This window comes from Chelonoidis abingdonii, chromosome 2 (genome assembly GCF_003597395.2).
Source record: "Chelonoidis abingdonii isolate Lonesome George chromosome 2, CheloAbing_2.0, whole genome shotgun sequence".
NCBI classification, from domain to species: Eukaryota; Metazoa; Chordata; order Testudines; family Testudinidae; genus Chelonoidis; species Chelonoidis abingdonii.
This window is the reverse complement of record NC_133770.1, coordinates 151,981,895-152,008,441: the sequence shown is the minus strand read 5'-3', so window position 1 is coordinate 152,008,441 and position 26,547 is coordinate 151,981,895. Positions and strand designations below refer to the sequence as shown.

The 26,547-nt window shown below is 47.8% G+C and overlaps 1 protein-coding gene across 1 annotated transcript in view; it reads right to left on the bottom strand.

Annotated features, from left to right (window-relative positions):
* Nucleotides 1–8,211, bottom strand: part of LOC116815243 (uncharacterized) — a 47,894-nt gene extending 39,683 nt beyond the window's left edge. The window contains exon 1 of the mRNA XM_032763414.2: nucleotides 7,838–8,211. Coding sequence (XP_032619305.1) covers nucleotides 7,838–7,984 — 147 coding nt within the window. The 5' untranslated portion in view covers nucleotides 7,985–8,211. The remainder of the gene's footprint in view (nucleotides 1–7,837) is intronic.
* Between the last annotated feature and the right edge of the window lie 18,336 nt (nucleotides 8,212–26,547).

Genomic DNA, 26,547 nt, shown 5'->3' with positions numbered 1-26,547 from the left:
ACAGATGACTCCTCGTTTCAGCACTGGCTGAGGATATATTGCACTGCACACGCACAACGAACACAAGAGATAAACAGATGTGAAGGATGGTGCAACACACTCTCTGCTGAGATCTGATCAGCAGGACAGGGAAGGAACACAAGCCAATGACCTGACTGTTGAGATCAAAATAGACCCTCAAAAGACTATGCCCAACAACAGCCACATGCAAGGCTTCTCCTGTCATCACAAGAAGGATTTGCACTTGCTCCAACATCAAACTGCCTGCAAGTTATACACAAGACTTGGTGCAACATGAAGGCATGAAAGACCAGCCCTCCTAGACCCAGATGGAAAATACCCGAGTTGCCGAGCAAGTTGGTATATATACATAAAAAGTTGGTAGGAAGTTGTGTTACATTACATATACGATGAGACAGATTGGTAGCTTTTTTGACTGCCACTGCACATTGAGCAGATGTTTTTAGAGACCTCTCCACAATGACTCCAAGATTTCTTTTTTGAGTGATAACAGCTAATTTAGATCCTGTAGTAGGAAGAGAGCCTGAGACACAAGCCCTTGTATCAGAGGCCTGGTAAGAGGCAGGACCTGCTCACAGAATCTGACAAGAACAGGCTGATATTGCAGAAATACACATTCCTAAGAAGCGCTAGGCACAGAGCTCTCACGCAAACACATCCCAATATCATGTGGCACCAGACCATCCTGATATGAAGGATGGTACAAAAACATTCCCTGAGGATAACAAGAACACGCTGACCCCTGCTAAAGATAAGGTCAGGATGACAGTACGTAATACAGATGTTTTAATCAAACCAACATGTACAAGGAGATGGGTGATAACTTGCTATGTCTGGGGGCAGTAACTAACTACGTCAGAGGGGTAGTACTAGCTTGTTTGTACTGGGGTATAAAGATGTATCTCAGAGAAAGTATCTTTGTCTAGCCTAGTGAGGAATGGAAAGTCCTGCTGTTCACTGAGCTGGTCCATCGTTACGGGCATACATGTATTAGTGGTCCAGCAGAGTCTGTGGGATACTAGTAATGTGCTTTGTCAACAATAAACCCAGCGGAGTGCCTTTGTCCCTTAACAGATCTTGTGGTCATTTGGGGGTTCACATGAGGTCTGCTGCGTGAGCTGTCTGTGCAGGGCTGGGGAAGCGCACATGCAGCTAAACATCTATCAACATCTAAGCATACTGGTGACCCTGACCACTGATCTGGTAAGTGAGCTTTTTGCATTTTAGATTAGTAAGGGATTTGAACTGACAATGAGCAAGCAACACACAGGTTTAACAGTTAGAATAGTCCCCCTTGAGCTATTCAAGGCCTGTAAGGCAGAGCTCACATTCCCTTAATATCTCTCTCTGCACACTGTCCACATTCTCCAATTGGCATATGAGCCAGAACTGCCTGGTGCACACGTCTGTGGAGACCCAAACTTTTTTTTGTAATAACACTAACTTGGTTTCCCCCACAGAGCCAGTGAGTGGCATGTTCTCTGCTGGGGTAGCCCTCAAGCATCTGGGACACTGGTACGACCATCTCAGGCCCAGCCCTGGTTTGATCTCTATCCGTGCACAGAAAAACTTGCCAAAACGTCAACTTTAAGAACAGCTGTTTTGGGGGGGGCACTGTAGCTCAGAAATCACTTGGGCAAGTGCCCCAAATTAGGATCACTGACCAAAACTTGGGGCTCCATGAGGCACCCCAAATTTCAAAGCGACCTGAGTAGCCATGTAAACTTGAGAGCACTCAGAAGGGTCAAGCTTTACACAGTGAGTTGGTCTCAACCTTAACTCTAGCATCTGGGAATGGGGAGAATTCTCCTTTCAGGATGTGCTTGAGGGGAGAGACCCAGAGGTGTAGAGGAAGGAATCAAGCCTGGATTTTGCCCAGCCTTGGCTCCCTCTCCCAGAGCAGGGCTGACCCGGCAGGGCTGGGAGGAGTGAAAGGCAGCAAAGAATTATTTTTGGCACTAGAGTCAGCAATTGTGACTGACACATGCAGAGGGTGGAGAGCTGCTGACCGGAACGTCAGACTCACTCTTGAACTCTTCCGGGCACCTGGGCTCTTGCCAGCAGGTCCCTGCTGTGCAGCTGCAGTTTGCTGGATTTGCCAGTTGGCGTTCTCCTTGCTGGAGTTCATGCGTCTGCGAGAGATCAGTGCTCCAAGAAGGCTGGGTGTAGCCGGCAGCGGCACCAGCGTTAAACCTCACAGCTGGGCTGTGTAGGAGAGCGTGGAGCTATTGGAACTGCCTGTGGAGGCCACAGTTTTGGGGCAGCCCTGTTCCTTCCCCTCCCCGAGGCTTGGCTCTCTCAGCACAGAGCACGGCAGAGTAGCTGAGACATGTGCACTCTGGTGCGTGTTCATGGCCCAGCGGAAGTCATTGTGGTTTCTTAATTACCAGCGATTCTTGCTCTTCTAGACGCCTGGCTAGCTGCTGGCAAGCGGCACTGCTATGGTAACAGTTCTCTGCACACACTGGGGCTGATGAAACCCTCCACACTAGGAAGTGATTCCAGAGAGTCCCTGCTTCCACCGGCCCATCACTGGTGCCTCCTGAGCAGCTTCCTGCAGGGAAGTGACTGCACAGCGCCTGGTTTGCACTGTCAGAGGTGGCAGGTCCCCAAGTCTTGGCTTCCATCAATACGCTGCTAAGCGGGGCTGGCCCAGGTTGGGTCCTCCCAGCGCTTTGTCCAGCCTAACAGCAGGTCTCAAAGCATGTCACACAGGAAAGCTGTATCCCTGTTTGCCACAGAGTGGGGAGGGTGACCTACCAAAGCTTAGCCGGCAAGGCCCAGAACCCTGGGATCCTACTCCCGCACCATTACATACCTACTAGAACACACTGTCTCTGTGTGACCTGACCAGATCTGCGGAGGCTGTTCCACAATCTAGTCATCGGGCCAGAGCCCCAGCTGGTGGAAGCGGCCTAGCTGCAGGTCACGCCCACTGAGGACCCGCCCCCTTGATTTAAGGCCAAAAGGGTCCATTTTGACCATCCAGGCTGACCTCCTGGGTCGCACGACCAGCGCCTTGCAGCCAGCCAGTACCTGTCACTGAACTAGCCTTGACGTACCATGTGCGAAGGAACCATTGCCTGGGATCTAAGCCTCTTCTGCTCCCAGACAGCTCATCCCTCCTAGCGTGGACACCCTTGACCATTTCCTCTCCCCTGCCCCATAGCTGTGATACACCTCTCCCCGGGGGCTGGGCCAGCCTTGTCGTCTCCCCACACAGCCACCGCCCTCCAGGTCCTGGTTCAGTTTTGTTCAATGGCCAAACGAGGCACCAGAGGACCCTAGGGCAAGATTCAGTTAGGGACTCCCTTCTGGAGTCTGAAATCCACCTGCCTAGCCTCCCTAGCTCCACTCCAGCTGCCCCACAGCCCCAACGCAGCCCTCCCATCCCCAGGTCCCCCGACAACCCTCCCTCCCCTCCAGTAAAGAGATCCCAGCTCTCCCTCAACCCCCGTCCAGCTTCCTTCAGGCCAGACCTCAGCTCCCCCAGCCCTGACCCAATCATCCCTCCAGATTTTTTTAGCTTTCTGATCTACTCCCCCCAACCCCACTTCGGGCCTTCCACCAGCTCCCCACCAGCTCTGATCTGGCCCTCAACTTTCCCCTTCTTTTCCCCCATTTACATCCTCCCCCTCCCCTTCCCATGCAAAGCGGCTAATGCTTTTACCTTGCGCTCCATCTTTAGCAGGGCCATGTCTCTGCCCCCTCCATACATCCCCGGGTGCTGCGAACCCCTCCCCCCACACACCTTTTCCACACAGTCTCTCTGGCTGCTTACACCTGGGGCCCAGGATTGGCCTCGCCAAAGGGGCCACCATCCCAGCCACCCCCTTTTTCTGGGGGACTAGTGGGCCCTGCTTTCCCCAGGGGACCCTCTGGGTGGATGCCCATTACCTCATGGGCCCTGGCACAGCTTGCACCTTTGTAGCTACACCCCTGGTTTTGTTGCTCTGCTTAGAAGTCCCTCTGATCTGGCAACATCCTCGTGGGAGTGAGGTGCCCAGAACTGCAGTTGGTGTTCGAAGGGCTGGGTGGGGGTCCAACCAGACAAATCAGACAGGGATAATACACCTCTCCCTAGAATGTTCACCAAGATGCCTGCGACTTGGTGTCTAAGTGCAGAACACATTTAGGAAGGAGTCTCAGAGTTCAACAACATAGACTCATAGACTTTAAGGTCAGAAGGGACCATTATGATCTTCTAGTCTGACCTCCAGCACAACGCAGGCCACAGAATCTCACCCACCCACTCCTGTAACAAACTCCTAACCTATGTCTCAGTTACTGAAGTCCTCAAATCGTGGTTTAAAGAGAATCCTCCAGCAAGTGACCCGTGCCCCACGCTGCACAGGAAGGCGGAAAACCCCCAGGGCCTCTGCCAATCTGCCCTGGGGGAAAATTCCTTCCCGACCCTGAGCATGTGGGCAAGACTCACCAGCCAAACATCTCCACCCTCCTCTGTGCAACTGGGAGAGGATGGATGGATTTCACTTGTTCATGGGCCTCATTCCTAGAGACCGCCTTTGTGCCTTCCATTAGCTTATGATGCCAGTGGCCTGACCACCCCAGTGCCACCATCACTACTCACAGAGCCATGCTTATGGTAGAGCAATGGTCAGAGACTGGCTGAGAAACCACAGTGCCCACCAAGCCCAGAGACAGTCAGCGCGGTCCCAGGAGCCACATCCTCAGCTGGTACAGACTGCCAGAGAAGGCATGAAGTCAATGAAGCAGCATCAGCTGGGGGTGCAGTCCCTTGGCTCTGCAAGGTGTTTTCAAGAAGGCACTCAGCAAGTCTGGCAGGAAAGCATGGCTGCTTTGCCATGACAGAGCATAGCTTAGTTCTCTTTTCCTCAAGATCTTGAGGTCCTACTGTTCCCACAGTGTGTAATGTCCTGCCTACAGCATGTTAGCTTCAAGGCAATGTGGAATTTCCCATATGGCTCTTAATGCTTCCGTTTGTGCTCTCTTGGCCCTGGTTCCTCAGTGCAGCATTCTGATCCTAGGCCAGACCAGTTCACTCCAACCCAATGGCAGCTACTGCCAGGAACCTGCTGCAGCCCAGTGCGGAAACAAGCGTGTTGTTTTGATACATAGCCCTGCACTGAGAATTGGACAGATATTTACTGGCCATCCCCCATCCCCATTACCCTTGGCGCACTCACTACTATCTAGCAACCTGGAGGAGGCCGAGGCTCTGGCTCGGACACCACTCCCCAGGGGCAAGAGGACACATCCAAGGACATGTGCCCACACTGATGGCCTCCATGCCAGCTGCTGTTCCTGCTGCACCTGGCTCTGTTGCATTTGAACCTATAGATGCGGGTGTTCTGCCTTCTCTCTCGTGTTGCATGAGGCAGGGGGAGGGAGGCTGAAGTCAGGCATGGGGCATGCCAGCAAGGCTAAAGCCAGGGGAGTCCCTGGGACAGCAGCTAGTCAATTAAAACCTTCCAAAGGCCTCTGTGCTGCTAGCTGGGAACCACCCGCAGCCGCACTCTGCTTAGTATCTTAGGCTAACTTCTGGGAGTGGGTGCCCAAGTCTAGAAACACTCCAAGGCTGCATTTCAGAGGGGCGGAGCAGGGGCAGCGGGAGGAGATGGAGCCCTTGCAATGGAAATATTGGGGGGGAGGTGAAATCTTTGTCCCCACCACATTTTCCACCCCCAACACTCTCACGTAGGCAGGAGCAGGACCAGGACCGGCGCCAGGGTTTCTGGCAACCTAGGCGCCGGGCCATTTCGCCGCCCCGCGCGCGGGTCTTGCGGCAGGTCCACCGGAGCCGCGGGACTAGTAGACCCTCCGCAGGTACGACTGTGGCAGCTCCACCAGAGCCTCCTGCCACCCCCCTGGCAAAATGCCCCCCCTCCATAATGCTGGTGCCCTAGGCGACTGCCTAAGTCGCTAAATGAAAGCGCCGGCCCTGAGCAGGATCTGGCAGAGGGGCTGGAGTGGCCGTCACAGCGCAGATCAGACTGGCCACCAGGGAGCAAGTAGGATTCCCCTGCCCAACCTGGTCCCACCTTCCAACCATTGCGGTTGCTAGCCAAGAAATCCAACCCTGGAGAGGGGAAGATGCATTTGCACCAGTTGTCAGGGTCGGATACAGGCCAGGGCACTGGGCCCTGGGCAGAGGTGGGGAGGGTGAGTATCTCAAAATCAGAAGCCACTTCTGACAGCATAGGTGCAAACCTCTCCCAGCAGAGCCATTTCCTTTTCCAGACACATGCTCGAGGGCTCCAAACACCACCCTGACTCAGGCTCCAGCACCCCACCCTTGGGGCTCTTTCCTCTAACATGTGCTGTCCTGGGGATCCTGCCCCCGGGGAAACCCAGTTTCGTGCCGAGCTCCCATAGCCACCGGCCCGGTAGCCTCGCTGAGCTCTTTGCTGACGCATATGCCAGGCCTGTGTGCTGCAAGGGCACGGAACAGCAGCACTACCAGCAGTTTCCTGTTCAGAGCTCATGCTTTGCACTGTGGTTTCACTGCACATAGACCCCCCCACCACTAAGCTCTGTAGCACAGCCAAGAGCTTATAAAGGGGCCAAGGTCAGGCCCTCACTTAGTTCTTTCCAAAACACAGCAGGGCCTAGTCCTGCACCGAGGAGCCAGACAAGCTGCTCCCTTCCCACTACATGATGATCATTACCCACCGATGTATATTTCACCTGCCTGCCAGCCTCCACCTCCACACTTTGCCCACAGCCATGCCTCCAATGGAAATATTTCTCCCCGCTGCGTGGACAAGGGGAGGCAGGCACCTGCGCTCGCAGCCTGACCCTATGTGGACCAACATGTTCAAACCTGGAGGGCGGAAGGCATAGCGAGACTCGTAAACAAGTGCTCTGAACCCCGCAGCTCCCTCGGGTCTGCGAGCAATCCGGGCAACTAATTACATCCAGCTCCCAGCTTTATGCTCCCAAGTTTGGAAATGTTGGCCCTGGTCTCCAGAAGCAACGAGTTCCCGGGATTACAACTGACAGCACCGGGGAGTTTGCACCTCTGAGAGTCAGGCTCTGGGACTCGAACCTCCATGCCTCAGTTTCCCTATCTGTGCAAAGGCGTTAATATGCCGCTACTTAACAGGGCTTCATGCAGATTAGTGAAGGATTATGGAGAGTCATGGAGGAGCTCAATTATGAGGCTTTTTTATGAATATCAGCTCAATAAAGAGAATTTGGGAAATGGCTCATTGCACATTATTTAGGTAGGAGTACAAGATATGAGCACAGTAAGAAGGAAATATCAGAGCCCAGATTTCCAAAAGTGACGAGTGATTGTGGGTGCTGCCCCTGAGCCTCCTTCAAGGGGCCTGATTTTTGCAGGAGAGGGGGGGTATGATGGGGGGTTGCAGCACTCTGAAAATCAGGGCCCTTTAAGGTGTCTTAGCTGGGCACCCACAGTCAGGACTCCCTACTTAAAACCATGGCCCAGAGGTTCAGTGTTACGCTCAGGGATCCATCCTGTCACCCATTTGTATCCTCCTCCTCCAAATGTGGGGGTGACAGTCTATAGCCCACCCACCAAAGGCCACGAGAGTCCGGGAAGTGATATAGGACATTTCTCCTCAAGTGTCTCTTCCTTCCTGGGCCACCCTAACCAGAGACAATGGAATAAACCCCTTCACCGCATCTCTGGCCTCAGCAATGGACAATGCACCTGGGACAGTTCTAAACACATGGCCCCCGTGCTACGGGACTAGCTCTGTGCCCAGCTGGGCTGATCGCTCACTTCACAGCAGTGCTGAGGTGGGCTTCCTTCCGCGCAGCTCGGCCTAGCAATTGGGTCTACCCCAGTCCTTCCCCCTCAACTTACCTTGAAGACTTTCCCAAAGGCACCATCCCCCAGCTCCCCCAGCACTGTCCATATGTCCTCTGGGTTGACATCTCGCTTCACGTTCTCGTAGTGTTTTGCCTTCTTCTTCTCCGTGCCGAAACGGAAGAACTTGAGGAGGAAGGCCATGGCCCTGGGCCTGGTGGGACAGGTCTCCCTGGGCTCAGCCTGGGGAGGAAAGGTGAGGACCAGAGGAGACCCCCATTCAGAGCCCTTGGGGAGAAAGGAGTAACCAGCAGAGATGTCGTCACTTCATAACCTGTGTGTGTTTGGTGGATCCCTAGACAGAAACCTCTGGAGCATAGGGGTGCCAGAGCGCTGGGGAGGATGACAGCAGATGTGGGAGGGAGCAGGAGGCTGAAGGAAGAAATACCGACATTGTTTTTCCTCTCAAACTTCTGCTCCTCTGAAGCGCCGAGAATCTCGTCCAGCCGTGGGGCCACCAAGATACCAAACTAGACACCCCCGCTCCATGGGCCTGTGGCTCCAGTAACCTCTCCCTCTCAAGAATCAATGCTGAGGGACAGAGCTGGGAGGGAGATGTCTGGAGCTCCCTCACGCTTCCTCCTGCGTTTGCTGGCAGAAATGCTAGTGCAGGAAACAGGTTGAACCGAGAGCGAAAGAGCATACTGCACAGAGCCTAACGGTTCTCACAGGATGTGCAGAGCCTGTGGGTAAATATACTCTGCAGCGTAAGAGTGTGCTGTGGATTGGCCTAAAGGACGTCTATGTCACCAGGGAGCTGGCTACAAAATGGCAGTTCATTAAACTCATGCATCAGCCCCAGCAGGTTGGGATACAGATGACCCTGTACTTATGGACCAGATGCTTCTACCCATCCCTTCTGACCCTGGTGTCTATGACTAACGTCTTGGGATCTCCTTTCCCCCACTCCAGCACGGAAACTGCTTCCAGCTCACAAGCCTCCTTCATTATTCCCTCCAACTGGCTGGATGTGGCTTTGGAGAATCCTTGCCCTAGGTCCCCACAGAACAGCATGGTCATTCGGGGAGGTTGAAACCAGCACCGTCATAGTTAAAACCATGAGTGTCTAGTATAGAATCATAGAAGATTAGGTTTGGAAGAGACCTCAGGAGGTCATCTAGTCCAATCCTCTGCTCAAAGCAGGACCAACACCAACTAAACCATCCCAGTTAAGGCTTTGCAATCCAAAGTGCCTTTTCAGGAACCAATGTTATGTTTGTCATTTGAGTTTTCTGTCAATTGTATTCTTCTTTCTTTAGCTGAAAAAAGTCTCTGGATTTATTTTTATGCTCTAGGTGCCTTGTTGGGAGGAGTCATTCCAGCTTTGCAGGTTTCATTGCTTAATTTGATTGGATTTGTAAACATACAACGCATTGCAGTCATCCATCCCTAAATTCCATAAAACCAAAATCAATATAATTTTTGTCAAACTTTCTGTTCGTCATGTGTTTCTTACTACTTGACTCTGCATTGTCCAGGGCTTCAGCACAACTAGCAGTACTATTATGTGGACGTTTTCTCCATTGTTAATGTAAATTGCTCCCACACCGTACAGATATATTCCATTTCCACCCGCCAGACGTCTCAGTCACCCAAAAAATGGACATCACTTCTGATTTGCTGTTGCAAAGTAGGGAGGTTTTTTACGTTGACGCTTATGCCATGTGAGTCATAGGTGCCAACTTTTCCTGGCACCAGTGGGTGCTCAACCCACCCTCGCCCCAACTCCACCCCTGCCTCCAGCCCCGCCCCCATTCTAACCCCTTCCTCAAAGTCCCTGCCCCAACCTTGCCCCCTCCCTGTCCCATTGGATCCCTTCCCTAAATCCCCACCCCAGCCCTGCTTTTTCCCCCAGTGCACCGCATTCCCTCTCCTCCCAGCGCTTGCCACCGTGAAACAGCTGTTTCACGTGGCACACTTATCTCAGAAGTATTTGGCAGCTACAACTTTTTCACCTGCTCTGCATGTGTTGGTACATGTGTGTGTGTGTTTGTGGTAGGTGACTATATTTTCTTAAAGGGAAAACGGGACACTGCATGGGGCCGGCACGTGCCCCTCCCCGAGCCCTCCCTACCTCTTGCCTGCATGGGGCCAGCCTGAAGCCCCCTTCTACCTCCTGCATACAGGGCTGGCCCAAGACCCCCTGCTGCCCGCCTGCGAAAAGCTGGCCCAAGCTGCTCTCCCTAGCCCTCCCTCTCGCACAGTCAGGGCTGGCATTTCTGCTTGTCCCCTTCCCCCCACACGTTCCTCCACACCTCTCCAGGGGTCGCAACCCACTTTTTGGGACAACTGCGTTTGTCCAGTTTGCTCTTGCCAGCTGATGATCAGTCAGCAGGAGGAAATGGGACAAAGGTCCACTTTTGCCAAAAAATATCATGACATCCAGGACAAGGCTTAAAAAAGGCACTGTAGGATCACCTTAGTGTGTGTCCATAGGGGGCGTTTTGCACTGGTCTATAATATGTGTGCATGTGTGAGTATACGTTTGTATGCACGGATGCCTACATGTGCATGTGAAGGGGCACATGTGCAGGTGTGATCTCACTCTCTGGTGGATGAGCCCACCAAGAGTCTATGGGGCTCATCACTGCTATAGGTTAAAGGAGCTGCTCTCTTTTAGCTCTGAAGGGAGAGCCCTGTGCATTTGGGTGCATGTTCCTGGGAAGCGAGTGATCTCTGTGTGCAGGGCGCAAAGGGCACTGGGACCTTTCTGGATAGAAAGTGCTAGGTCAAGATACAGTTATTGCCTCTGCGAGTCTGGTTCTCATTCACACACACCGGGGGAACTGCACCCTGTGCCAAGGGCCTGCACAGGCCGGTGCACCAATAGAGCCCTCAAAATGGGAACTGAGTGGCACAAGTCAGTACATCGGCCCTGTGCTGGGCTGTGCCACTGCTCTGCATGGGGTGAATTTCTCTCCTGGCACCTGTTCCGGTCCTTCTGGGGCCACACTGGCCTATGTATTTTTCTCAGTTGTTGGACCAGTGCTTGGGATTTACTTTCCACCGGGGCTGGACTTCTTGTATATTTGACTCTTTACTATTCTGTTCCGAATAGTCCTGTTTCCTCTGCAGAAGTAAAAACATCCACCGAAGATACAGATGCTAATGGAGTTTGCCTAACAGAACAATACCCGATTATATTGAATACGACACACCTCGAGTCACACGGGGAAGCAATTCATGTTGCCAGGCAGCAGGTTCCAATTCCCAGAGGGAGCTGGAAACACAGAATCATAGAAATGCTGGGCTGGAAGGGACCGTGAGAAGCCATCTACTCCAGGCCCCTGTGCTGTGGCAAGACCAAGTAAACTTAGACAATCCCGGCAGGTGTTTGTCCAACCTGTTCTTCAGAACTTCCCAGGGATTCCACCACCTTGCCTGGAAGCCAGTTCCAGAGCTTCGCTACCCTTACAGTAGAAAGTTTTTCCTAATATCTACCTTAAATCTCCCTCCCTAAGCTGGTCACTTCTTGTCCTACCCTCAGTGGACAACCAAGCACTATTCTCTTTATAACAGCTCTTGAGACTTTTTCCAGGTTGGAGTTCCCCTACCGTCTCTTTTCTCAAGACTTAAACATGCCCAGTTTTTTGAACCTTTCCTCACGCATCAGATTTTCTAAACCTTTTATCATTTTTGTTGCACTCCTCTGCACTCTCTCCAATTTGTCACATCTTTCCTAAAGTGTGGTGCATAGAATTGGACACAGTACTCCAGCTGAGGTGTCATCAGTGCCGAGTAGAGCAGGACCATTGCTTCCTGTGTCTTACAGGCTACACACCTGTTTACACACCCCAGAATGATATTAGCCTTTTTTGCAACTTCATCACATTGTTGGCTCATAATCAGTTGGTGATCCACTACACCCCCCAGATCCTTTACCACAGTATGACCATCTAACCAGTTAGTTCCCATTATCATCTAGCTGTGCATTTGTTTTTTCCTTCCTTTGTACCATTGTCTGTACTGAATTTCATCTTGTTGATTTCAGTCCAATTCCTAGATATATGACCTTCCATTTGGCCATACTGAAAGAGGAGGTTGCTTTCCTGTAACTGGAGGTTCTTCAAGATGTGTGATCCCTATCTATATTCCAATTGTGGGTGCGTACGTGCACTATGCGCTTGAGCTGGATGGTATTCATAGCAGCGTCCATTGACCCACACCTGTGTCATGTATCTTCTTGGTCTTCCAGCTGAGGTTATAATAGGCCATGCAGGTCAATGCCTCTCCAGTGACCGTATCACCGCTGAGCATGCTAGTCCACAGCAGAGGAGATGGAGGGCAGGTTTTGAAATATAAATGGGGACCACACATCTCACCTACCAGTTCTGAGTTTGTCACAGGCTGCTTTTTTGAAGTCCATTGTCTTTATTCTGGTGCTCTCATACCTTCCTTTTCTTACAGTAATGAAATCTATCTTTCCATGGTCACTTTCACCCAAATTGTTTTCCCACCTTCAGATTTGCTACCAATTCCTTCCTGTTAGTCCCAATTAAGCCTAAAATGGTTGCCTCTTTGGTAACATACTCCACCCTCTGAAACAAAAAGTTATCCCTAATGGATTCCAAGAGCTTATTGGACATATTGTGTTTTACTGTATTACGATTGCAACAGCTGTCTAGGCAGTTATGGTCCTGCATTCCTCCAGGTCTTATGTTTGGATATTGCTGTTATTTGTTCTAGACAAACCTCATCTACTGCCTTCTCCTGAGTGGGTGGTCTACAGTAGCCCCTTATGACATCCATCCCCGCTCTTTTTTTTCTCCCCACTTTTATCCTCACCCACAGACTTTCAGCTGGTCTGCCTCTCACCTCCTTCTGTATATATTCTAGATGTATGCAACACCTTCTCCCTTTATTCCAGGCCTGACCTTCCTGAGCAAGCAAACCCCCTTTCTACCAATATCCCAGTCATTGAGATTTATCCCACCAAATCTCTGTGGTGCCAATTAATTTAGCTTATGTACTAATGATTCCAGGTCTCCCTGTTTATTCCCCACACTCCTTGCATTTACGTATAAACATCTCAGCTATTGAGCAGGTTCTTCTACTGTTACGCTTCTTGTTGCTTCTATGATCCTATTGTAATTTTCTGTTTCCTCCACCTAACATTTAGCACTCTGTAAAGGTCACTTTTTTTATATACCTAGTGTTATGCTTATAAGAAGCACATGGGATTTTTTTCAGGGGAAAAGGCAATATGCCACTTTTATTGAAGATACAACAATTAGCCCATTCATTCAAACACACACACACACACACACACACAGTCATGCCACTCGATTTTATAGTTACCAGTTTAGATTCCAGATCAATTTAGTGGCCAGCTAGGTTGATCACAGGTAGGGAGGAGCTGGGTTCTGTCAGTTGCAACATGATGCTCCAGGGAAGTCTTGGTAGGACGAACTCAAGGTTTTATGGCAAGGCACCTTGTTTATGGCAAGGAACCTTGCCTTAAAAACTTCTAAGGATGGAGATTCCACCACCTCCCTAGGGAACCCATTCCAGTGCTTCACCGCCAGCCTGGTGAAATAGTGTTTCCTAATATCCAACTTAGACCTCTCCCACTGCAATTTGAGACCATTGCTTCTTGTTCTGTCATCTGGTACCACTGAGAACAGCCGAGCTCCATCCTCTTTGGAACCTCCCTTCAGATAGTTGAAGGCTGCTATCAAATCCCCCCTCCCTCTTCTCCAGACTAAATACCCCAGTTCACTCAGCCTCTCCTCATAAGTCATGTGCCCCAGCCCCCTGATTATTTTCATTGCCCTCTGCTGGACTCTTTCCAATTTGTTCACATCCCTTCTGTAGTAGGACCAAAACTGGATGCAATACTCCAGGTGCAGCCTCACCAGTGCCGAATAGAGGAAAATGATCACTTTTTTCCATCTGCTGGCAATGCTCCTTCTAATACAGCCCAATATGCCGTTGGCTTTCTTGGCAACAAGGGCACACTCACGATTCATATCCAGCTTCTCATCCACTGTAATCCCCAGGTCCTTTTATGCAGAACTGCCGCTTAGGCACTTGGTCCCCATCCTGCAGCAGTGCATGGGATCCTCCGTCCTAAGTGCAGGACTCTGCACTGGTCCTTGTTGAACCTCATTAGATTTCTTTTGGCCCAATCCTCCAATCTGTGTTTAATATTACATTTATTAAAAGTATTTTCTTATATCATGCCTTTTATTTAGGCGATTTGTTTGAGGCCAGTGCATTTAATGTATTTTTGAATAGGCTTTTTAATTTAATTATATTTTGAGGGGTTTGGTTAATTAAAAGGTAGGGGTGTTATGCATATAAGCAAACCCCTTTTGTATTGTAGATTTTAGCATTGTGCATACACACACAAAAGTATATATTTTTTTTAACTTTGGGTTAACCTTTTCTTATTTTTAGGTTTTATTTTTATTTTTTGGAGGATTATAATTTGAGTTTTTGGGGTTTAGGTAGTTTGTTTGCTGATTAGGTACTTTTTTTTTTATATTCAGCTTTTTTGTGCTGCCATTTATGGGCAGGTTTTTGTTTTTTTTATTAGTTAGGTAATCTGCATTGATACAGATGCTTTTTGGCTTGCTTTTGGATTTAAAACCATTAGCAGAGCTCACTTTGGTTTTGACTGTCCTGCTGTAGCCACGACTTTGGTCTTTAAAAAAATATTGAATGTTATAAAGCATTAAGGGTTAAACACTAAATACCAAAGCCAGATAGGGTGACCAGACAGCAAATGTGAAAAATTGGGATGGGGGAGGGGGGGTAATAGGAGCCTATGTAAGAAAAAGACTCAAAAAAAATCGAGACTGTCCCTATAAAATCGGGACATCTGGTCACCCTAAAGCCAGACAACACTGTGTCTGGCAAACTGTGTTTATTAGTTTTGCAACTTTGAATGAAAGAGTCAAAAGGATTTTTGTGGTATTATTTAAAAACAAAACCAAACCAATTTATTTTAAACCTACAAATCAGGAATGTTGATTTAGGTCAGTGGTCTCCAAACTTTTTTGATCACGCACTCCTATCAGTAAAAATTTTTTCAGCACACACCCCCTTCCGCGTCAAAGCAAAAAAGCCTGCTCCTTCTGCCGCACCCCCCCCAAGGATCCTCTTGTGCACCCGCTGGGGTGCACACACCCCACTTTGGAGAGCACTGATTTAGGTTCTCAAAACTGCACATATTTACATAATATATTTACACATACATTTTTTAAAAATATTTTATATTGCCTTAATTTTTACACAGCTGTACAGAGATTACATTTGTATACGTTTGGGGGAAGTTAAACTAAATTGTTTATAGTCAAATGATTTAAATTTTAGATTGTTTTTTTCTTGGCTTATTTACAGACATTCCTTTGGAAAAGGGCCCATTTTTCCTTCAGAATGGCTGCAAAGAAACCAAGAATTTTCTTTTTATAAAACTTTTTAAAAATATTTTTACAAAGTTTAACTGCTTGATTTTCTTTAGCCTTTGCAGAGTTAACATTTTTAAAAAAAGTAAAATTACTTGCTTTTGCTTTTTTTTTTTTTTTTAAATGACACCGTTATTAGCCCAGATATTACTATTCCAAGTATTGTCCCAGGGATCTGAAATCCCCATGCCTGTACTTACTCCTTTTCTTACTTTTGCCACTCTGCCCCTCAGGGCTTTTAACTAGTTTTTTGATTTGTTTGTTTGTTGCCTGCCTGCTTGTCTGGGCCGGATGCTGCTTTCCTTGCTGAACTGTTCCTTCCCATGGGGACAAGCTTTGTTCCACTAACCATTTAGTAAGGAGGATGGGCTCCTTAACTAGCCCGCACACCTCCTGGTTCCTTTTCTTAAAGATTTTTTTTTTAACTGTGAAATCACAATATTCCACACTCCTACATTCTTCAGAGTGAGGTCTTCAAGAAATCCATTTTTTATTTGCCCATGATTGTGCTGGGACTTACAAAACACAAGAAGTCTATACCCACTAAAAACTCTGCCTGACAGAATTTGGGGCAGGGGGGGAAATCGCTAAGCCCCTGACCTTTTGGGCTTGGTCCTGCTACAATCAAGGGTTGGGCAGGGGAGGGATAGCTCAGTGATTTGAGCATTGGCCTGCTAAACCCAGGGTTGTGAGTTCAATCCTTGAGCAGAGGTTTGGACTAGATGACTCCCCCTGAGGTCCCTTCCAACCCTGATATTCTATGAAGGGTATATTTACCTATGCAATTTTTCCCAGACAGGTAGGAGCAAGGACTCTAATACTCCCAATGACAGGTCAGGTCAGAGAGACCTGCTTGGGACTGCCACCTGATTTGCTGAGACTACTTCTGACTTTGTTTTCTCTGCCAGCTTGGGACTTCAGAACCTTGTCTTGTTAAGCGAGACACGCTAGCCTGCTGCAAACACAGACCCAGGTCTGAACCACATCTCCCCAAAACTGAAGACTTAACTGAAAACAGTTTAAGTGCTCCTGCCTCTAGCACCCGGATACCCAGTTCCTAAATAAAACCATTTTACTCTGTATAAAGCTTATACAAGGTAAACTCAAACTGTCCTCCCTCTATAACACTGATAGAGAGATATGCACAGATGTTTTCTCCCCCAGGAATTGCTTACTTACTCTGGGTTAATTTATAAGCCAAGTGATTTTATTAAATGTAAAAAGTAGGATTTAAGTGGTTCCAAATAATAACAGACAGAACAAAGTAAATTACAAAGTAAAATAAATAAAAACACGCAAGTCTAATCCTAATACACTAAGAAACTGATTACAGATGAAACCTCATCCTCAGAGATGTTCCAATAAGCTTTTTTCACAGACTAGACTCCTTCCTAGTCTGGGCTGAAGCCTTTCCCCTGGTACAGTCCTTGTTCCAGCTCAGGTGGTAGGTAGGGGATTTCTCATGACTGCGGCCTCCTTTGTTCTGTTCCATCCCCTTATATACCTTTGGCACAAGGCAGGAATCTTTTGTCCCTTAGGGTCCCCATCCCTGCTTCTAAATGGAAAAGCATCAGGTTTAAGATGGATTCTAGTACCAGGTGACATGATCACATGTCCTGTGAGACCCCAGCCTTCATTCTTCCCAGCTGGACTCACAGGAAGGCTTGCAAGTAAAGAGAACCATCTACAGTCGATTGTCGTAGCTGATGGGAGCCATCAAGATTCTAAACCAGTATTAATAGACTCCACTTTGCGTAGCTACAATAGGAAGTCAGAGTTATTTTATATTCTGAGTTTCAGATACAAGAATGATACATTCATACAGATAGGATGAACACACTCAGTAGATAAGCTCTGTAATTATAATATACAAGAGACCTTTTATATGAAGCATATTCCAGTTACATTATATTCACACCTATTAGCATATTTTCATAAAATCATATGGAGTACAACGTCACACTCCCCCTTATGGCCCAGCACTTCTATGACCAAGGGGGGGGGTGTATATACCTATACAGGTTTCAGAGTAGCAGCTGTGTTAGCCTGTATCCGCAAAAAGAACAGGAGTACTTGTGGCACCTGAGACTAATGCTCAAATATATTTGTTAGTCTCTAAGGTGCCACAAGTACTCCTGTTCTTTATACCTAGACAGTTTGTACAAACAGTTTATATATATTTGTATAGTTTTTTGTGACAGACAGATCGTAGCGACGACTTTAATCCTTCCCCTATTGTTCAGCATCTCTATGACTGGGGGTGTGCACATCTGAACGATTGATCACTATATATGTATGGGAAACCTTTTAGCAGTATTTTCAACGATCAGTGCATGTCTTCCCCTTTTCGCAATTCTCCACCTAAAATGTTATGCTTGTAAAAAGCACATGGGATTTTTTTTTTTTAAAGGGGAAAAGGCAATATGCCACATTTATTGAAGATCCAACAATTCAATCAATCTCTCTCTCTCTCACACACACTCACTCACACACACACACACACACACACAGTCCTGCCAGTCGATGTTATAGTTACCAGTTTAGAGTCTGGATCAACCAAGTGGCCAGCTAGGTTGATTACGGGTAGGTAGGAACTGGGTTCTGTCGGTTGCATCACGATGCTCCGGGGAAGTCTTGGCAGGACAAACCCAAAGTTTCATGGCAAGTCCCCCTGTTTATATAGTGATTTTCCTTCATTGGGACCAATGAGTTTTGCACCATCATGCTGTAATTAATTGTTGTTTGACAGGTGCTTGTTTTTTATTTCATTTTTTTAGGGAGTTTTAGCTGGTTTTGATTACAGCTATTTTGTTCCCATTGATACGTTTCGGTTTTATTTTTAGTTGTTAATTTGCCCTGTTTTGACATTTCAATAGGGGCGTGTTGCAACCTTCTGGCACCCTTGTGTGTGTTTTTGGTTCCTTTCTAGAACATTTGATTTTGTAATGGCCTTTACACTTGTTTCTTCACACACACACACACCACAGAATTAATTTACACAGAGCATTTGAACAGGAACATCAGATTGCAATGCAAGAGAAAACAATCATTGCATTCTTTTACTTATTTTAAAATACTAAACCTACAACAAAGGGGTGACCCTAAAAGGTCTATTACTGCCTTGAAATCCGCTCAAATACAAAATTATACAAAATACAAACATAAAATTCTACTACACTAGCTGTAGATTTTTGTCACCTGCCCCCTTTGAACCTGGTTTAGGGCCCATTGTGATTGTTGACCCTAAACATTTATATCTGAGATTAAATCATAGGGTATTGTGACATTTTATAAACTTTTACATACTTTAATTTTTTTACTTGCTTGGGAATTAACTGTGGAAAATAGGTCAAGGTGTTTTCAATAATGAATGTTATGAACAAGTGCAAGAAAACCAGACAGAGACTAAATTAATCCAAACAAAAAAATCAGTCCCTGTCTATGCTGTATTCTGTTAATTCAGAGATCAAAAGAACATCTTAATATTTAAATGAACTGTAAACTTAGGATATCGCTGTATTCACCTCTCTTGGAAATGCAAAGCAAATCATCTGTGAATTGTGGAAAGACAGGCAATTTTCTTATGTTGATCTGTGTGAATAATTACCAGTGACATTTAGGAAATGAATGTCTATTGTTCACTAGGGACTCCGAGCTGTCACAAGAGGTCCTCAAACTATATAAAAACTGGCTTGGGTCCTGATCCTGTCATCTTAGATCTGCTTGAGGTTTCATGCAGGGGAAGCTTATGCCACAGGGACTGAGATCCCAGTTCTGACTGGACCACCCTGAATGCAAACATTGGACTATAACCCATGAACCATTTCTGAAAGAACTCTGTGCATCTGCAAAGCTCTCCATCTGTGTTATAACTCTGAACCTCAAGAATTATACTCATGTCTGTATGTAAATTGATCTTTTAACCAACACTCGTTCTCTTTTTTAATAAATTTTAGTTTAGATCATAAGAATTGGCTGTAAGCGTGGATTTGGGTAAGACCTGGAATATTCATTCACCTGGGAGGTAATGTGTCCGATCTTTTGGGATTGGTAGAACTTTTTTACATCTCTTCCCAACATATGTTAACTCAATGAATCCCAACTCCAATCATCTTGTCCCAGCTCCTGTCACCCCACCTCACCTTTCCTGATCCCAAGACAGAAAGAGCAGACCAGGCCGAAGGAATTTCTTTCCAAGAGGAAGGCCATTAGGCCTTACTCTTGTTTAAGGAACTTTTGTTTTTCCCCTTGAGTCCTGGATGCCGTTGTACCATCATGACATCCAGTCCTCAGTCATCTGTGGGGCTACCTAATTCCCAGCACTGCAGAGGCACCCGAAAGATCATGTTCTGTTTCCTTCTTTGTGTTATTTTCAGCCCTTCATCTTTCCTTCTATCGCTCACTCTGAAATCAGCTGCACTGCACCAGCACAGTGAGATGAGATGTCCACAACCCTGCCCTGCCTAAGGAGAAAAGACACAACAAAATGATGTCCCTAAACAGAATGTGAGCCACAGTCCAAGCAACAGATGTTTATGGTTGACCTACCAGCCAAAGCAACCAATCATGACCAATCATCTAGTGCTCTAAAGATATCAACTACTCCTGCAGGAATTCTGCACCACTGCACACACGCAGAATTCGTAGAATCATAGAATATCAGGGTTGGAAGAGACCTCAGGAGGTCATCTAGTCCAGCCCCCTGCTCAAAGCGCCCTCCCCCCCCAATTTTTTTTTCTCCACAGAAAATTCTTTCTGCCTGAGAGGCACTGCATTTATGCCTTTTGCCCACCAGGGGAAGCTGTAGTGCCAGAACAGAGGGCAGCCAGCTCACTGTAGCAGCCAGCAGTTGACAGGCAGAGAGCAGAGGTTGCTTTTCTCACAGTGCGTGTCTGCGGGGCCAGGTGGGGTGTGATGGGATATGGGTGGTGGACAAACAGAGGGGGGGCACATGGGGTTGTTGGGGGGTTACATACACTGGGATTCAGAAGGGCTAGTGAGGACAGAATAGGACTGGGGCTGAATGGAGTGGGGGTCCAGGGCCACATAGGGATGGGGGCAGGGGATGGCTGAGTGGCAGTGCAGGGACACATGGGCAGATGTGCCTGACTGAATGGGAGAGGCTGGGGTCATCTGGGGTCTGCATGAGGGAAGTGCCCAACTCCCTAACAATCCCTTCCCGCAAAAACCCTATTCCCTACTTCTCCCACTTACTTCCTTCTCCCCCAGCTCCTCCATTACCCTGATACACTCAAGCCTTTGCACTGCTTCTGAGGGGTGCAGGAAATACATTTCTATATTGTAGTTTAAATTAATTATTAAAAGTTCTGTATGAATATGCCTAATAAGGAATCTATTTGTCCTGAATTTTTGTTGTTATCTGTATTGTTACAGACACTTGTCGATAGATATTTTGAAATAAATTACCAAAATAGTTGAAACTGGTGTGATTATATTGTGTTATTTTGACAAATAATATATGCAGAGTTTTGATGAATTTTAAAATATTGTGCGCAGAACAACAAAAGCCATATTTCCCCCGCTTGTTGCTGTGTATTTGTTCACAGAGAAGTGAATACCCTTCAGACACCAGGGCTGAGAGTAAATTAACTCTTTTCATCAAAGAAAGATTGTTAATGAAAATAGCAGACTCCAAAAGGAGAGAGAGACTTTAACAGGCTTTCACTGTTTGTTTTGCATAATCCCTCCATTCCAGTTTCTATGGGAATGCATGTTTTTGTTTCTGGATGTTGCGCATTGAATTTTCCGCTTTAGAATGAATGCTCCTGGGTGTTTGCCTGTGTAGCCCAAGGTCTTTGTAGAATTGAATGTGGGACAGTCACAGAGTTTATAAACACTTAATTTTTTTTGACCCTGGAGATTGATACAACAGACCCTTTTCACCAGGTTGGCAAGTCGGTATTTGAAGATGCTCTTCCCCTTCATGGTCAAAGGGACCCCATCTCTTGACTTTCTTCATCCTGAAACCCCATCTTGTGGTAAAGGAGAACTTGAACCAGTAACAGCCTGAGCTGCAGTCAAATGCTCTTTCATTATGTTACCCTCCATTTGGTAGGCTAGTGCTATGTTATCTTGTTTGCCCACCCCTGTTCTAGGGCTACCATTTTGGCCTGAGGGCCACATCAGCTTTCAGAAATTGTACGGAGGGTCAGTTGGGGAGGCTGTGCCTGGCCCTGCCCCCTATCTGACACCCCCTGCTTCTCACCCCGTGATGGCCCCCCTGGACTCCTGTTCCCATCCAATACCCCCATTCCCTGTCCCTTGACAGTGCCCAGAACTCCCATCCCTGAGTTCTCCCCACAACCCCATCCAACCCCTCCTCTCATTCCTGACTGCCCCCGCCCTCCAGGACCCCTGCCACATCCAACCACGCCTTCTCCCTGTCCCTGACTGCCCCCCCCAGCCCATCCAACCCCCCCTTCCTGACTACGCCCCAGGATCCCTGCCCCCATTCAACCCCTATTCCTTATCCTCTGACCCCTCCAACCCCCATCTACACCCCTACTCCCTGACGACTACCCCAGACTCCCCTGCCCTCTATCCAACCCCCACTGCTCCCTGCCCCCTTACCGTGCTGCCTGGAGCACTGGTGGCTGGCAGCATTACAGCTGTACCACCTGGCTGGAGCCAGCCTTGCCACCACTCAGCACAGAAACTGGCTCAGGCTGGGCTCTGCAGCTGCGCTCCCCAGGAGTTCTCAGCCCCACTGTCTAGAGCATTGTGCCAGTGGTAGGGCAAGCTGAGGCTGCGGGGGAGAGGGAACAGTAGGGGAGAGGGAACAGCAGGGGGCTAGCCTCCCAAGCCAGGAGTTCAGGGGCCAGGCAGGAGGGTCCCGTGGCCCGGATGTGGCCCAAGGGCCATAGTTCACCCACCTCTGCCCTAAAGCGCATCTGTGTGACACTGTATGCATGAGATTCCTAGGGTTTGACAGGTGTTCTGGAACAAGGATGGTTAGTCTCACAGTTCTGTTGCTCAGTTCCACGTACAGTATATTATGCCATCTTGCAGAACAGTAATGCTCTAACAGTCAAAAGCCTTGTTGCTGATGTACCCCATACATTATCCAGTATTGCCAGATTTCCTTACAAGTCTCACACTAGTTGCTGTTTTTCTGAAAACCCCCAGCTCCTGGATCACTGCGATTCTAGGATCTCGGCTTTCATTAAAAAACATTTCTCGCCCTCATAATTGTGGCAAAATGCTTGAAGACATGACCCCCTAAAGGCAGATACCAGAAGGCAAAGAAACAGCCTGACATTTAGGATTTTGAAACCAAATCTCACAATTTGGGGGGGAACTTGCCTCCTGATTTCTGAACACTGAGGGTTGGGCAGTGCTGATCTTCACTACCACCATCTTCAACCCCTCTCGCAAGCACAGTACTTTAATCACTTTCTGAACGAGGCTATCACAATAACTTTTCTTATCGAATGGCCCTTCCCAGGAGGAAATGTTTTCCTTTAGCTCCACACTAGTCTTTTATTAGTTTAAAGCCATTACTTCACCTGACACACCTTGGACAATCTAGGCACTGGGCACTGCTACACTATAAACAACTTTCTTGTAAACTATTTGAGAGGTCTTTGGACCATCCAGGATTTTAATTCAGTTAGGGGAGCCTGGTCATATCGCTTCCACACTGCAGACTTTAACTGGGTCAGGGGCTGTTGGAATGAAGACCCCCAGCTTATGGAAGAGTTCACAGTAAACGATCTGTGGTTCCTTTGAACCATTTTACAAAATGTAATTGTAGCACATCGAGCACTCACCACCACGGTGCCTTCTGCTGGTCAGTCTCAGGAATTAGCTCCTCAGCCTCAGAGCGCCCCCAGCTGGCCAGTGTCTCACCTGCCACAGACCCCAAGTCCCTCCCAGACCCCTGTGCCCTCTCAGCCTGGAGTGCTGCCCCATGGCAGTGCCCCCACACTCTGGGTCTTTCCTCCCATGGGAACCCCAACCCCTTATACCCACCTTGCCTCAGTGGCTACTGCCAGTCCTCATCTAGCCCCCTCTCCCTGGGGCAGATTGCAGTTTGTCATGGCCACTTATCACTGGCAAGGGGATTGGACCAGCTGCCTCTGCCTATCCCCAGGCTGCTCCTATGCAGCCCCTGTGCCACCTTCTGCAAGGCCTTAGCCTGGGGAGTTGCCAGGTTGGAGCTCCCCAGCCCTGCTCTGCTCCAGGTACCCTGTGCTCCCAGGCAACTAGACCCTTCCCACTCCAAGGCTAGAGTGAGACCCACCCCTGCCTCGCTCCCAGCCCTCTTATCAGGGCCAGCTGTGCCCTGACTGAGCTGGCCACACCAGCTCCCCAGCCAGCCTCCCTCAGCTGCTCTCACTGCTTTATCCCAGGAGTGGGGTAACTGCCCTGCTACAGTCATAAATATCCCTGCTGTAGAATTCTTTAGAGCCACTCAAAGAGGCCTATGATTATTGACTATTCAATTCTACAGGATTTTGGAATCACGGCCAAATGACCCAGTTACCTCTCTACAGACCTCTGTGCAGTTCATCTCTTTTCCATAAGGGCTACAGTACAATAGCTGTTGGTCAGAGTTTTCAAACACAGGTACCTAAATCCTTATTTAGATACCTTAAATAAGCAGCCTGATCTTCACAGCTACTGATCACCTGCAGTAGCTTGCCTTCTGTGGAGTTACTCCAGATGTACACTACCAAGAGAGGAGAATCAGGTTCTTGCTGCAGTAGGTAAGGGTACTGTCATGTACTCCTGTACCAAATATGGACTGACTAGGGAGCTGGCTTGTGCACCCCAGACTCGTTACCTGGGTCTTAAAACCCAAAGCAGTGGTAACAACTGTTTCACTCCAGCCAATGTCAGGAATAAATCAATGGGAACACAGCACTTCCGGCTGATAAATGCACGCTTATTTGTATCAATTCTCTACCTAAAACTACTGTTTATTAGATTTAAGCACATACAGACATAAGCAATAGGGTTAGGACATCCCAAATAATTAACTAAAAACTGAGATGGTATCAAGTAATTAATAGCAGGTCATGATGGCCGGTCGCTTCCCCGCCAGGGAGTAGGGTGCCAGAGAAAAATCTCTCAGGATGGGCACAATTCTCTGAAGCTAAGTAGACTCTATTATCTCTTTTTATAAGCAGCTTTTACAAAACACACAGCTCAGAGACCCTTACTGGGTCACCAGCTCTCCTGACTTCAATCAACAAAACATTCCTAACAATCTGAGACATAAGCTTCTATATCAAAGACGTCCAAACTCAGGGTCTCCACCCACTTATTTTCTTTCAGTCTCATCGGTTGTTGACTCTTTTCTCCCCTCCTCTCATTCTGATTAGCAAAAACTGCAAACCTGCGGCTAGCATTTGACCTTGCCTCAAGAAACCCTGCTTGTCCAAACTAACTCTTAACTACAGAATCATAGAATCATCAGAGAATCCCACGACTGGAAGGGACCTCAAGAGGTCATCTGGTCCAGTTCACCACACTCAAGGCAGGGCTAAGTATTATCTAGACCATCCCTGACAGGTATTTGTCTAACCTGCTCTTAAAAATCTTCAATGATGGAGATTCCACAACCTCCCTGGGCAATTTATTCTAGTGCTTAACCACCCTGACAGTTAGGAAGTTTTTCCTAATGTCCAACCTAAACCTCCCTTGCTGCAGTTTAAGCCCATTGCTTCTTGTCCTGTCCTCACAGGTTAAGAACAATTTTTCTCCCTCCTCCCTGTAAGAACCTCTTATTTTATTAATTCATGGCTGCTGAATGCATGCAATATGGCTGTGACTAGCTTGATCAAATTCTGGGGTAACACTCCCCTCAATTCTGGGGTAACAAGATGTGTTCATCATAAGAGCCTTTAATGTCCTGCCCCATATGGCTGAGGTTAGCTTAAATGGGGTATTTTACACAAAGTGCCACCTAGTGGCAGAACAGTATAATACAGCTTAGCATTCCATCACAGATAGCCCAGAATGCATTGTCCCACCTGCTGCTGGATGGTACTGCTCTGCATGCACCTCCCCCTGGAACTGGGCCTCCTGCTGCGGCACTGTGGGATAGCTGTCCAGAATGTCCCACAATGCATAATACACACATGGCGAGGCAAGTGAGTTAGTACGGCTGCACAAATGGGTTGTGAAGCAACCACTTTGCAGCCCCTGCTCCACTGTGTTTGTCACACCCTGGTAGAATTACTGCTGAAATGCTTGGAGCCCGCTCTTCGGCGGGTGTAAATTGGCGACTTCAGTCAGCGATGCCCATTTGCCTCAGCTGCAGCACTGTCTCAGGTAGGAATCGTGCCCTGATTAGTAAAAGATGCTTTATTTTTTAATGAATTGCTGGAAACAACTGCATAAAAAGTTTGGAGCATAACAGGAGACCTTCCTTGGAATAACCTCCATGTAAACACAGGCAGCAGTGCCTCAGCCACCCTCAGTTTCCTTTGTGTCTTGTGAAAGGAAAGGCCCAGCAGGGCATTCAAGATGAAACTCAGTTCATAGACTATCTAGTCCAACCTGCTGCTCAAAGCAGGACCAATCCCCAACTAACTTTTAAGGTTGTTTTTTTTTTTTTTTTTTTTTGCCCCAGATGCCTAAATGGACCCCTCAATGCTTGAACTCACTCACAGGCCTTGCGCTTGGTAGGCCAATGTTCAAACCACTGAGCTATCCCTCCAGTGGTTTAGCTATAGTTTGTCTGTGTTTGTCCATGATTCAAAGAGAACAAAAAAATGTTTCCATCCTACATAATTATAGGACTCCAGACTTCCTGAGCATAGGGCCCCTCTGCCAGTGCATGTCACTGGTCCCCTGCATCTTCAGCATGATGCTCCTCCCAGCGCCTGCCAACAGCCTTCAGTACACCTGATATTTCTCTCCAGCCCCCTCCACTTGACTCCTAGAAAGCCACAGAAACAGCTTGCTTAGGTTGGTCTGGGGTGACCAGATGCCCAGATTTTATAGGGACAGTCCCGATTTTTGGGTCTTTTTCTTATATAGGTTCCTATTACCTCCCTACCCCCATCCTGATTTTTCACACTGGCTGTCTGGTCACCCTAGGTTGGTCTGACTGCATGGGAATTTCCAGCGACTCAGCTGGATTAGACCAGGGGTTGGCAACCTTTCAGAAGTGCTGTGCCGAGTCTTTATTTATTCACTCTAATTTAAGGTTTCGCATGCCAATCAAACATTTTAAGGTTTTTAGAAGGCCTCTTTCTATAAGTCTATAATATAGAACTAAATCCTTGTTGTATGTAAAGTAAATAAAGCTTTTAAAATGTTTAAGAC